The 13,043-nt window shown below is 36.4% G+C and overlaps 1 protein-coding gene across 1 annotated transcript; it reads right to left on the reverse strand.

Moving 5' to 3' along the window:
- Nucleotides 1-7,746: 7,746 nt before the first annotated feature.
- LOC147551288 (putative F-box protein At1g32420) lies at nucleotides 7,747-9,409 on the reverse strand. The gene is made up of 2 exons (XM_086668548.1): nucleotides 9,316-9,409; nucleotides 7,747-8,879 (listed from the first exon to the last, which is right to left on the reverse strand). The coding sequence occupies exons 1-2, from the start codon at nucleotides 9,407-9,409 to the stop codon at nucleotides 7,747-7,749; spliced, it is 1,227 nt and encodes a 408-aa protein (XP_086524674.1).
- Nucleotides 9,410-13,043: the final 3,634 nt, after the last annotated feature.

Raw genomic sequence — 13,043 nt, forward strand, 5'->3', positions numbered from 1 at the left:
GAGCTTATTAATGCACAAATTTCTTAAGCAAAGTTCGAAAAAGATAGAAACAAGTAAAGAATTACAAGATTACTTTGTTTACAACAAGTGCAAGAAAAGAAAATGAAATATGGGTTATTGCTTTTTAGATCATATGATAAAATAGATCAATTTTGTTTCTAGATGTCTTATGTGGAACTCATTTGAAACCAAAATGGAAAGAAAAAACAGATTAAACATCAAATTTCATTAGGTCAAGATAAGGCTATCATGACCGCAAATTAGGAAACAAAGAAATATATTAGTTTGTCTTTAGTTATATAAATAACAATGAGCCCCAAATAACATTAACTATTAACTTTTAATGGTGGATCTTAAATAGACAAACAAAAAACAAGATGAAAGAAAGAAGAAAGCTTATTCTTAACTTAAAATCAAAATTAGGATCGATGATTAAGTCCCTTGTCGAGTAAAAAATGCAAATAAAAAACTTAAAAGGAGAAAGAGATAAAGGCAATTTAAAAGAAATTGAAATTTGCATTTGATCATTTCTAGATTCTTGTTGATTTGACCAAGTGTACTAATGCTAAACCAGATTACTTTGTAAATTAGGACTTCAATGTATGTATATACATACATGATATGTCGTATAAATATGACAAATCAGAAGTATTTTGATCTTACGAGCCTCACCTAGAAAAGGAAAGAAGACTTTATATCTCAACAAAAGAAAACAAAGCATTAAAAGAAGAATAACTACTAAAGATATAAAGCAAGAGATGCATAAAAACTAACTAAAGAAACCATAAGTAAAGGCACAAACCCCTTTGCCAAATCCAAAAATCCCATGAACTAAAACAATTGGAGGTAACCCATTTGTATCTTTTCTGTTTCTTCAAGTTCTTCATCTAATCCAACACTCACATCTGGTCTTAAACATTCATTTATTGATTGTGAAAGATATGGTGCCACAGCTGTGCTAAAAATGTAAAACCCATATAATAAATGTACCACATAACTCACATAAAGCTCTGATAATGTCAATACCTAGCAACAAAATATAACCTAGCAACAAGATCATAAAAACCTAGCAACAAAATCATAAAAACCTAACAACGAATCATAAAACCTAGCAACAAAATATAAAAAACCTAGCAACAAAATATAAAAAACCTAAAGATAACCAAGCAAAAAAAAAACATTACAACAATAGAGATTACAGTAAAACCGAGATCATCGGCGTATACCGAACTTCATCTCATGATTCTAAACTTCATCTCATGATTCTAAAATATTAACCCACATGTAGTCATGTAGATTGAAGAAGATAGTGAAGAGAGGGCTTTGATTTTTCAAGAACATCCGTTTTTCCAATCCAATAGTTTTTCTGTGAATCATGGTAATGGGGATTGGAAGATTAGATTTTTGTTTAGGGTTAAGATAAGAATGGAGGCAAAAGAAAGAGAGAGGCAGAGAAAGAGAGAGGCGGAGAGAGAGGTGGTGGTGACTGGTGATTAGGGTTTTCTGTTTGAGAAACCAATATATAAGATTCCAAGGGCCATTTATTTAGATCCAACGGCTGACATATAATTTGAAGAGGCACCTATCTTAGCCGTTGGATCTATACTATTCAATGCGGGCTCGGGTAGCGGACGGTCATCGGGCTCGGTTATCGGGCAGGTTCATCGGGCGGGTTTATCGGGCCGGGACTCGGATTTGAGCCCTTGTCCGAGCCCGACCCTATAAGCCCGAACCATCGGGCCGGGTAAGCCCGGCTCGGTTAACATGCGGGCAGCGGGTCTAAACGGTCCGGGCCGAACGGGCCGGATCCCGGGGTGCCGGACCGTTTTCCCAGCCCTAGGCCCGGCCCGGCACAAGCCTGGATTCAGGCCGTTTTTTTTCTTGCCTTTTAAAATGGCCAGCGTTTTTGGGAAATCAAAATGGTTTCCCGGGTGGAAAATTTTAAAGGGAATATGTGAAATTTTGGAGATTTTTCGGGGAATCAAAACATTTCTTCTTCTTCTTCTTCATCATCTTCAACTCCGACCACTAACTCTGGCCACCATTTCCGACCACCACCTCCGCCCACAACCACCACCACCATTTTCTCTTTTTGTTTCTTCCTCTTCTCCTCTCTCTCTCTCTCTCTCTCTCTTATAGTTCGTCTCTCAATCTCACAGTCCCTTTCTCTATCCTTCTCTCTCTCTCTCTTACAGTCGGTCTCTCATACACAGTTCCGGCGAAGGAAAGCTTTTCCTTCGCCGGAACAAGACCTCGAGGAGGGTTTCGCCTGACCCTCCTCGAGGGTTTCGTGGGTCGGGCGGCCACGAAACATTTCGTGGGCCGACCGACCACAGATTCTGAAACTACGAGAGATTTAGGGAGATTGAGAGTGAGACTGAGTATTAGGGTTTGGTGATCAGAGAAACCGAGATACAATGAGAAAGATAACGAGGTAAAGTGAGAAAGAGGCAGTGAGAGCGATAAAGAGATAGAGCGATAAAGAGATAGAGAGAGAAAGAGAGAAAGAGAGAGGGAGAGAGAGAGAGTAAAAGATGCAGATGATGATGGTGGTCGTTGAATTTTGGTGATGATGGTGGTGGTCGGATTCCAGCGACCCTTGCCGGAATGGAGAATAAATTATTAACAAATTTGTTTTCCCCCTAACAATTAGAAAATATACTGGTCAACTAAAGTTGACAATTTTTTGACAAAATCTCCACACCCCGTTTTGATTTCCCCAAAGCGCTGACCTGTGAAATTCCATGGATTTCTTTCCAAAAGATTTCTTTAAAATTCCATAGGAATCTTCAAGTTTACGAGAAATTGTATAAAAATCTTTCCAACAAAGACATTCCTAAAATCATTTTCATAAAATCTTTTCAAAAAATATTTCCTTAATTTATTTATGTAAATCATCCTCTATTAATTAGTTATTCTCAAAATAATGTCATATTAGTTATTCCGAAAAAGTTATTTCTAAAATCACTTCCAAAAATCTTTTCGAAATTTATTTCCAAAGTCATTTTTAAATCATGTCTTTCTATTATTCTCATAAAATAAACTATATAATTATATATTTTTTGATGGCTTTTGGTATAGGAAGAGCAATGTTTAGTAAAGGCAGTGCGTTAGAAAGGTCAATTTATGCATTTGCTCTTCTTTTACCAAATTAGTATAAGGAGGGTGTTATAAGGATCATTTAATAAATAGTGTTAAAATAAAAGGACTTTGATAAAAATTAATAATAAACCTAATTTTCTATTTACTTGTAATTTTCTCTCACATAAACAACCCGACTGTAATATCGTCACTACTGTCAACATCACCATTAGTATTAAAATCTTGCAAAGTTTACCATCACTATAGTTTTAGTCTCAAGCTTTTAATGATGCCTCAAGATCTCATGGATGAAGAACCACCATTAATGCAGGAGGCAACCTACATCAAGAAAGAAGAGTCCTTTGACTTAAACGAAGACATCGACTTAAACGAAACTATCGACTTAAACGAGGGCATTGACTTAAACAAAGATATCAACTTAAACAAATACATATATAATGAAGATAATATGTCTCAGGTAAAGAAAAAACATTTTCTTCTCTTCCTCTATGGTTGAACAAACGTTTTAGGGTTTTAGGTCGTTTTTGTTTCGTAAAGGATTTTCGGTTGGGTCGACTGAAAAAGACAACAAATTTCAATCGATATGGCTGAAAAAGACAACAAATTTCAATCGGGATGACTTAAAATGACAACAAATTTCGGCCGGGTCCGCTGAAAAAACAATAAATTTCGGCCGAGCCGGCTGAAATTGTTCTGTTTTTTCATCCATTCTAGACGAAATTTGTTTAAATTTTCAGTTGTTCTGGATGAAAATTTTCACTATTTTCATTCATGAATTTTTATTTATGCTAAGCGAAATCTCTTTTATGAATCTTCAAAAGTTACTTTAATCATTGTTAAAACCCTAAGAATCTACGGAGAAATCAAACAATAACAAGAATTACAAACTCATCTATGGAGATGAGTGTTGTGTTAGTCATCTAGGGTTTAGGTTTCCATCTTTATCTCCCTCTCTATTTGATCGAAATGAAAAGATTTAGGATTTTTTTTCTCTCTTTTGGTTGAACAGATTTTAAGGGTGTTTATCTCTCTTCTCTCCCTTTGATCGACAAACAGGTTTTTGGTCGAACATGATTTTTCTTTCTTCTCTATCTTTTGGTTGAAAATAGTTTGAGGGGAGGGACCAAAGTTTAAAGTTGAAATATTTTAGAAAATAGTGTTTATCTCTCCCTATTCTAAAAAGAATGCTCTCTCTATCTAATGCACTGTCTTTGCTAAAAATTGTTCTTCCTATATCAAAAACCTTTTTGATTTATCATTTGTTATTTTAGAACTTTTTTAGAAATTTATATAAAAATTAGCTGACCCGCACTAGGTTCCACCCAGCCGACCTAGGTCTATACCTAGTTTCGGGTTGAGGCCCGACCCGAGACTATTCCAACCCGAGTTGGCTAGGCCAGGTCTGAAACCATGCCCGACCTCTTAAACACCGCTAGGTTCTAAGATACTCCCGAGTCCCGACCACAAAGTAATATTCACAATACTATAATGTCTTTGCATACTCTCAACACCTTCGATGGAGGGATGAGGATCTCATTCCCACATGAAAAGAAAGGGGTACGAACTCTAGTAGAGTTGGCGGCCACATTAACCTCTAGCCGACCATGCTTAAATGCCCACATGAGGCACACACCCCCTTGCAATTTATGCATAATGACAGAGTCTCGGTTCACCCTTGTCGCACCAGCAACCATTTTTTTTGCCGCACCAGCAACCATTTTTAAACCTCTGTTATTCTACAAGATCTTGATATTTATTGCTGGAAAGGGATATGGTTATCGGGTTCCTTGTGTCTAGATTATTGGATACCCTAAATAAATCTCACATATAAAGGTGGAAGTGATTCAAAGATATATCTCGTATCATCTTACCCTTAAGTTGTATTTGATGTAGCCTTCATTTTTGTAAATATTGATGGGTTATAGGGGAATTAGCTACTTGTCATTGTTTGGTTGAAGATTTATTTTCGTAGAACTGTTGGCGTATTCACATCAAATCTTGACAAAAAAAATATTTTAAACATATATATTAAAACAGTTACATTGAACTATTGCTTTGTGGCATAACTTAGTTATATTTTCATTACGAAATTTCAATAAAATCAAATCACATGTTCAAAAAAAATCAGAAATATAAACTCATACAAAAAGAGTCTTTAAGTCTTAACTCAAATAGCCTTAAAAAATTGGTCAGTCCAAAGCAAAATCTGACTTCTTTTTTTTTTTTGTTAAAGGGAATACATTAACATAAAAGAGTCTATTACAGTAAGCTAAAAAGAAAAATACAAATACAGTAAGTAAAGTAGTACAACAAAATATCAGAACTGAAGAGGTGCACTGTATAACTTCGGTTTGTAGAGCAGTCTTCATTCTGTGGCTTGCAACGCTGGCAGCTCTTCTTGAGTAAGATGCAATATTTAGTCTTGATAGTCCGTCTGGTAGCTATAATGATGAATCTCGTATCTAACCTCTTGTAACACTTACGATGGATTAAACATTCACCCAAAATTTCCGAAAGAAACAAGGGTGTCTGCAAGATAGAATCATAGGATGATTCCGGGGTATCCCGCCAGTATTCTCCATATACAGAGACCATATCCGATCGAATTCTACAATGTAGAAATAGTTCAGACACCTGGGAAATGGGATCGCCGTCATAGCCCGAGTATGAATACCCTGCTAATTCGACAAAGAATCGCAATAAAATTGCGAAAAGGGGTGGAAGTGAACATGTTACAGAGATTGGAATCAGAATTAAATCTATAATATTACCAAAGACACATGTACTCAACAAAAAGTGAGCTGGAAGATAAGAAACCTCAACTGCAAGACGAAGATGGCGATTAAAATAGAAAGTTGAGTACAAACCGGGATCGAAGGAAAAGTATAGATAAATGCTTATAATTACTGGTCCGATAGAATTGAAAGTTAAATCTATTTGATCCACATATACAGAAGTAGTCGACAAAAGATATGGAAGATAAGCAACAAAAACTTCATGGCGAAGATGGAAAGTTATATTCGGAGTATAGTGACGTCCGGGGTCGAATGGAAATTTGAGATGGATTCTATTTGTTACTCGACTGATCCAGAGGCCAAAGTGGCCAGCTACTGTGCGATTAATGTTCCTAAATTGATTATCGTTAAATATGAATGAAACTAACATGGAAACCCGATCAAAACAATCGCAAGTAGAACGACAAGGTGAAAACGCTATATAACGAATATTCAAGGTGTGAACGAAATATGCATAGAGGTTCAACATGACTGGACGACCAACAAAATTGAAATCAGAAACTAGGATGTTCTGCGGAATGATGAGAGCTATACGAAAATTAATCAGGATGAAATTCAGGAGCTTACGGATCAAGATGCCCAGAGAAATCCAAAGGAGTAAAATAAGGACTAATAAACCCATAAACTCCAACTAATATAATAAGTATTAGCCGAATAAAATAAGGACTAATAAACCCATAAACTCCAACTAATATAGTAAGTATTAGCCGAAGGTTCAAAGATGACTTCCCTGATAGATGATTTCGACGGTTTGAGGGTTTCCTTTCGTGATGACTATCTCTGTTATCAGTTGAAAATATTGGTTGCTTGCAGGTGATTGCTTCGGTTGTTGTCAAGTGGAGTTTCTCTTATTCCCCTCCTAGATATCTTCTTAATACGATATTCTTCTTTGACCACCAAACTCTGCCCACTAACTCGATGAAACTCCTTCACTGTCTATCGGCAGTTTCATGATAGTGGTGAAGCCTCCGAGAAGTAGTTTCTTCAAGCTTCATGTAATCCCAGAAAGACCTAGATCTAGGGTTTGTTGAGAGGTTACCAATTAATTACTACTATGTCATGAATGTGATAATAGGGTTGTGTTTTATGGGTGGAGAACCAGGATCTATCATCTAGAGAGGGACAGATTAGTTGGGGTTAATGATTTGTTTGAGTTGTTTATGTTTTTGTAGGATAATTGGAAGCTTATCCTCACTGCATGTGTGATTTAGGGATGGATTGAGGGCCTGATTGATCTGTGTATGTGATTTGAGGGTGGGTGAGAAGCTTTTTCTACCTGATTATGAGATGTAGGGGTGGATTGAATGCCTTACTAGGGTTGGAGATTGAAAGGAGGAGGAAAAACACCCAAATTTGGGTGACGTCACAGAGTCTATATCTCTCAAAAATTAAATAATGAGTAAATTAAATCACCAATCAGACTAAACAAGCACAGAGCTCCCTCAATAAGTGAGGTTTGCAAATTGATTCTTTTTGGTGAAATAAGCAAAATGCAATTTTTGGACATACCTAGAAAGATCATGAAATGAAAGTGAACTTGTTGAGAGAATCTATTTTGTGGGACAATTGTTTCCTGTTTCAAACTTGTGCTCAAACTTAGAGAACTTCTCAATAGATTAAAAATAGAAACATTAATCGAATACAAGTTACAGTCAAGATAAACCTTAACATCACTTTCACTATCTAAAGAAAACTGAACAACTGCTTTAATCTTCCCTTTGAACTTATATCGCTCGTTCCGAGTGTAAGCAGAGGCATAATTCTTTTCAAAGATTGGATCTTCATCACTAATACAATGATATATACTCAAATTTTATATTAGTTTCCTAATTAAATTTTGTTTGTTGCTCTACACATCAATGAGAGTGCTTATATCAGGAGTACAAAATTCGGGAGCATTAGAACGTAGAGATCTTAAAACACCAGTTTGGACATCGTATTCTTGCCAATTACATGGATAGCGACGCCTTTTGAAATTTAATAAAAATCTCTCACCATCGAAGAACATGGGTTGAATATAAACTTCAGGATTACTCTCCATTTTTATCACATCCTTTCTCTTAATTTCCCACTTGTTGTTTTCATAATCGTAGAGTACCCAAGTTACTATTTCATGTTTTGAGGTAACCACAACAAGATTAACTTCATCTTCTACAACTCCAAGCCAAGTAGAAAACCACCAAACGAAAGCTTTACCTCCCAACATCTGGAATACACTCTTTGGTATTTCAATAATCCTACTCTCTTCTTTATCCAAATTGAATGCAATAATATATCCCTCTTCAGTTAACCAATGTATAATCCCTCGAAAGCAAACAGACTTACTAGTTATTTTGTCTTCTTTTAAACCATTATCGAAGCTTATCCTCGTAGACTTGTTGCAATCTCTCCAAAGCCTTTCCTCCGGCATGAAAATCTTAAACTCGAAAGCCGCCCTTGACTCTACCAAGCAAACCACACTGTATTGATTATAGTAATACGGAGAAGATAGAGAAGTTGGGCCAAAGACTAACCCGAATCGACAAGATTGACGCTTGTAAGGAGACGGAATTAGCCTTCTTTTCTTGGTTAAAGAGTTGAGAATGCACAATGTTGATATGCACGAATACCAACCCATTTTTGATACATACCTGTCGAGCATAACCAAAAGAAGGCCATGACTACTATCGTGAATTGTTGCTGAATCAAACTCTTCCCCGAAAGATATGATGGGTTCACTAAGGAGATTGGGTGAAGAGCGATCAAGAGATAGTTGATTGATACAGTCAGGAAATGAATCTTGCCAATAGAAATTACAAGGACTCGTTTGGAGACCAGTGTGTTTGTTTATAAAGAAAGTGTCGGAGATCAAGTTATACCATTTTTTGTTCACAAATTTCAACCCAACTAAAGTTTTTGCAGGCAGCCGTGTTAGAATCTCACCAAGAAGATTATTGTCAAGGTTGTCGATACCCGTTGTTGTTGGAATAATACAGTTATCATCTACACAGAGAGACAGAGAGAAACTTCAAAAACTAGCTCCAAGTAGTAAACGCGCAGAATTATTTGTATAACTAAAAAGTTTAATCAACAAGCACCCGTGAAAAAGCACACATTATCAATGATCATACATGCCTAAATCCTTATACACAATTGATATATTGGCTAGGGTTTCCACATTATGTGAAGACGGACAAAAGATTAAGTTTTTAAGATATGTGAAACAACCAATGGAATGAAATCTAGAAACCAATACCAATTCTTTAACACCAATTGAAATAAAAAATTTACCCTAGACTATAATTAATTGAAAAACAATCAAACCCCATAGTACCCAGTGAGTCAATTGCCCAAACACATGAAAAGTTACCCCTAATTGATTTTTTCCTAAAGATTATGAAAAATGAAACAGAGTAAGAGAATGATGATTCATTAGTACCTTTTCCTCCTCCTAGTATTCTACTTCTCATCCTCCTACTCCAGCTTTGGTTACTAATATTATTGTTGTTGTTGTTGTTGCCTTTTAGGGTCATCCTGCCGTCGGTGAGCGTGCTCTATAATGCCACCGGAGTAGAGGAAATAAGTCCTTCCAATTTATAGCCATACTAGGTTTCCTAAGAGCAAGTCCAATGTGTGGGGGCTGGTGCTCCCAATTTGAATTTGGGAGCCCCACCCCCAGCCCTTGGCCTCCAACCCGGGAGCCTCATGCGCCCGGGCTCCCAGCCCCCAAAATATGGCCGTTGGGAACTCCAGCGGTCATATTTGGGGTGGATCCCCTAAAAAGGAGATCAACCCCACTTTATTTTATTTATTTTTTATTTTTAAACTAATTTTATTTTTAATATTCTTATTATTTTAAATATTACTTTTTTAAGTATTTTTTTCTAATTTTTATTTTTTTTTGTTTTTTTTTGTGTTTATCTTTTTGAAATTATCTCTCTCGAATAATATCACATTTTAATTCTTAGTCGAAATCTAATAATTTATAGTCGAAATTTAAAATCAAAATTTCGCACACGTATAATATATTGATTTGGGAGTCCCGGTTGGGAGCCCGACGTTGGAATTGAGAAAAGCCCCGGGGCTCCCAAAATTCAGGGGCTCCCAAAATTGGGAGCCCGAGCCCCACATTGGACTTGCCGTCAATTCACTTTAAAAATAGGAGTATTTTATATGAGGCTAATCTTCAACAAACTCCGACAAAAATGGATTGCACATTTGCACTTATTCCCTAGATAATCGAAGTTGTTTTCATTAGGATAGAATCCTAACAAAAACAACATTAACATATTATTAAGAGTTAATTCCTATTTGACCCCCTACTTTGTGACCAACTTCCTTTATGACCTCCTATTTTTTATAAATTCAAATATAACCTCTTTTTTTAGTGTAAATGTTATAAGTACCCTTCCTATATATATTTTTTCAAAATAAAGTTACTTATAATACATGGAATTCTACCTCAGTTCCACCTCACACCTCTCTCTCCACCTCACATCTCTCTTCAACTCACCTCTTTCTCCAACTCATCTCTCTCTCTCTCTCCCCAACTCACCCTTATTTTCTTCGACGAAGGTCGCAGGTCGGCGACCTAAACATAAAAAAAACTCTCATCTCTCTCTCCCTAAACATTCCGACGAAGGGACTTCCTTTCGCCGGAATCGGTCTGTTTTTGAAATTATGAAAAATAGGAGACCATAAAGGAACGTGGTCACTAAGTAGGGGACCAAATAGGAATTAACTCTATTATTAACTGAGTGATTTTATAGGCAATGGGAAAACTTGTTATATGCAAACCCTAATTTGGTTGGAAGCGATGTGTGGGTAATGAGGCAATGCCATGTCCATGTTTGACTTGACGACATAATTAACACTGTTAGGTCGACGATTAAGTCATTAAACTTCATCCCTGCAAGAGAAGAAAAATCGATAGGGAGAACCCCAACGTCTCCTCTTCTTTAAATCTTCAAATCTCTCTCTATCCCTCTCTCTTTCTGTCTATCGTCACTCTCGTCCTTCTTCAAATCTCTCATCTCCATCTCTCTCACATTTTCTCTAGCTATAAACGCATAGATTATCCATTAAACTCTAAAATTTGGAAAATCAAATCTCTGTAGAATCTTGGTTCCAAAACAGAGAAGTAGCTATTAGAAGTGTATGAATAAATCAACCGACACTATTACCTGTGGAAGTAGTATTGGGTATACGAGTATTAGAAGTGCATGCAAGAGTAGAAGTAGTATTATTAATTTGAAAGTTTTCTCTTAGTCTTTTAGTATTAGTAGTAGTAGTATTATCTCGATATCTTTACTCCTCTCATGAGTTGATGTTCTTGTAGAGCTTGAAGGTGCGAATTGGTGGACTCGTACCGATGTGGGCAGTGCCAATCGGTGTCGCCTGACCGACGGAGGCAGTGAAAATCGATGTAGCCCCACCGATTTTGTTACAGAGAGAAAATTCGGTCGAAAATGGTCTGGTCAAACCATGATCTATACACGAAACTCGGTCGCACCAGACTGATTTCAAGGGCGTCAATTTTTTTTTAATCACTGCTGAGATTTAATTCTTCAAACATAAATTAAAGTATTAGGGAATGCTCACATACCGCTTTAGAAATATAATTTTGTTTAGAAATAGTTTTGGTGTAGTCTTTTGACGTATCTCCAATATTTTTTGAACTTTCTTCATCCATGGTGGTATCTAACAAATATGGTATCACTTGCACTTAGAGTTTGAGGATACGAACACAATGAGCTGGTGCTTTTCAAAGGTCGTTGGTGACCAGTGACTTTGATATATTCGGTGAGATGAAGCTAGGGTTTAGGGATTTGGGTTTGACATCTAAGGCGTGATTTAGTTTCTCATTTTGAAAAGAGAGAAAATGAAAACTTGGGCGAAGATAACCCTCAAATTTGATTATTGTAGGCACTGCCGTTAAAGAATTATGGTCATATTGTTTTGACCAAGTCTCGGATGAAAAACACATTACCTTTAACAAATTTGGGCATTGCCGATAAAATTATCCTTGTTAATTTTATATACACTTGTCATTTTTACTTTGTCTATTGCTGTAACTTGCCATTTTTATAGCTCACACTTACATTTGGGTAGACTTGGTCAATTATTCTAGACCGAGTCAAACTTCTCCCGCACTTACCACTAAGTCAATATTGGTCAAACTGACAAAAAAATACTTTACTTAAAATCTTTCACCACTCCCCCAAAATCTAGGAATTCTTCTATTAACCACACACTAGCTCATTACTAAAAAAAATTTGTTGGTGGAAACATCTCGAAACCAAATAATTATATTCCTCTAATATCATATTCAAATTATTGAAATTTGTTATTAATGTTTTAAAATAGAAATCATGAAAAAGAAAAAAAATTCCACACTCTTACTTTAGTCCAAATAAAACTATAAAAACAGAATAATCACTCACTGAAAGGTATGAAAAACTTCCCCTAGTTTTAAATTTTTCTTTCAACAAAGTGGTATTAGTCTTGACAAACAAATAACTTCATAAAGGTAACCTATGGGAGGTACCAGTCCGATATATTGCATTAAAGATCGATATCAAGCTACCGATATGATTTGGAACATATCAGTTTTACCGACGAATGTTGTTTTCTATTATATCTTGGTAGCACTGTAACCCTTTCATCTATTTATCTATCTCCTTTCTCTCGTTCCCTTCCCTCTGTCATTCTTCCTCCCTCCTCTATCTCGTTCTCCTTCACTTCCCTATCTCTCTCTGATAGGATGAAGCAAAGAATTTGCAAGACCAATGGATTTGATTTGGTGGAAGCCCCAAACCAAATTAGATGCCTAGTTTAGGGGAATATCCTAAAGCAGGCTGCAATATGGTTTTGAGGGAAGGCTCAAACCAAATTGGATGTCAGGTTTAGAGGAACTTCCAAGTTCCAAACCAGATCACTTCCAGCAAAGGCTCTCATTTGTCGGAATAGAGAAAGGAGAGGGAAAGAGAGAAGCGATAGTAGTGGTGGTGCTAGTGGTCCGAAGTGGTGGTGAAGATAATTTGTTTCTTAAGCCCTCACCACTTTAAATACAATTCGTTTAAATCGCGAATTCGTTTTGAACGAAATTTTGTTTCAACTTAGTAACCACATCGACATATTATTGTCGCAGCTCCTCCAGGTTAAAAG

The sequence above is a fragment of the Eschscholzia californica genome, unplaced genomic scaffold, assembly GCF_041429995.1.
Source record: "Eschscholzia californica isolate CP2 unplaced genomic scaffold, dmEscCali1.0.p SCAF_3, whole genome shotgun sequence".
NCBI lineage: Eukaryota > Viridiplantae > Streptophyta > Magnoliopsida > Ranunculales > Papaveraceae > Eschscholzia > Eschscholzia californica.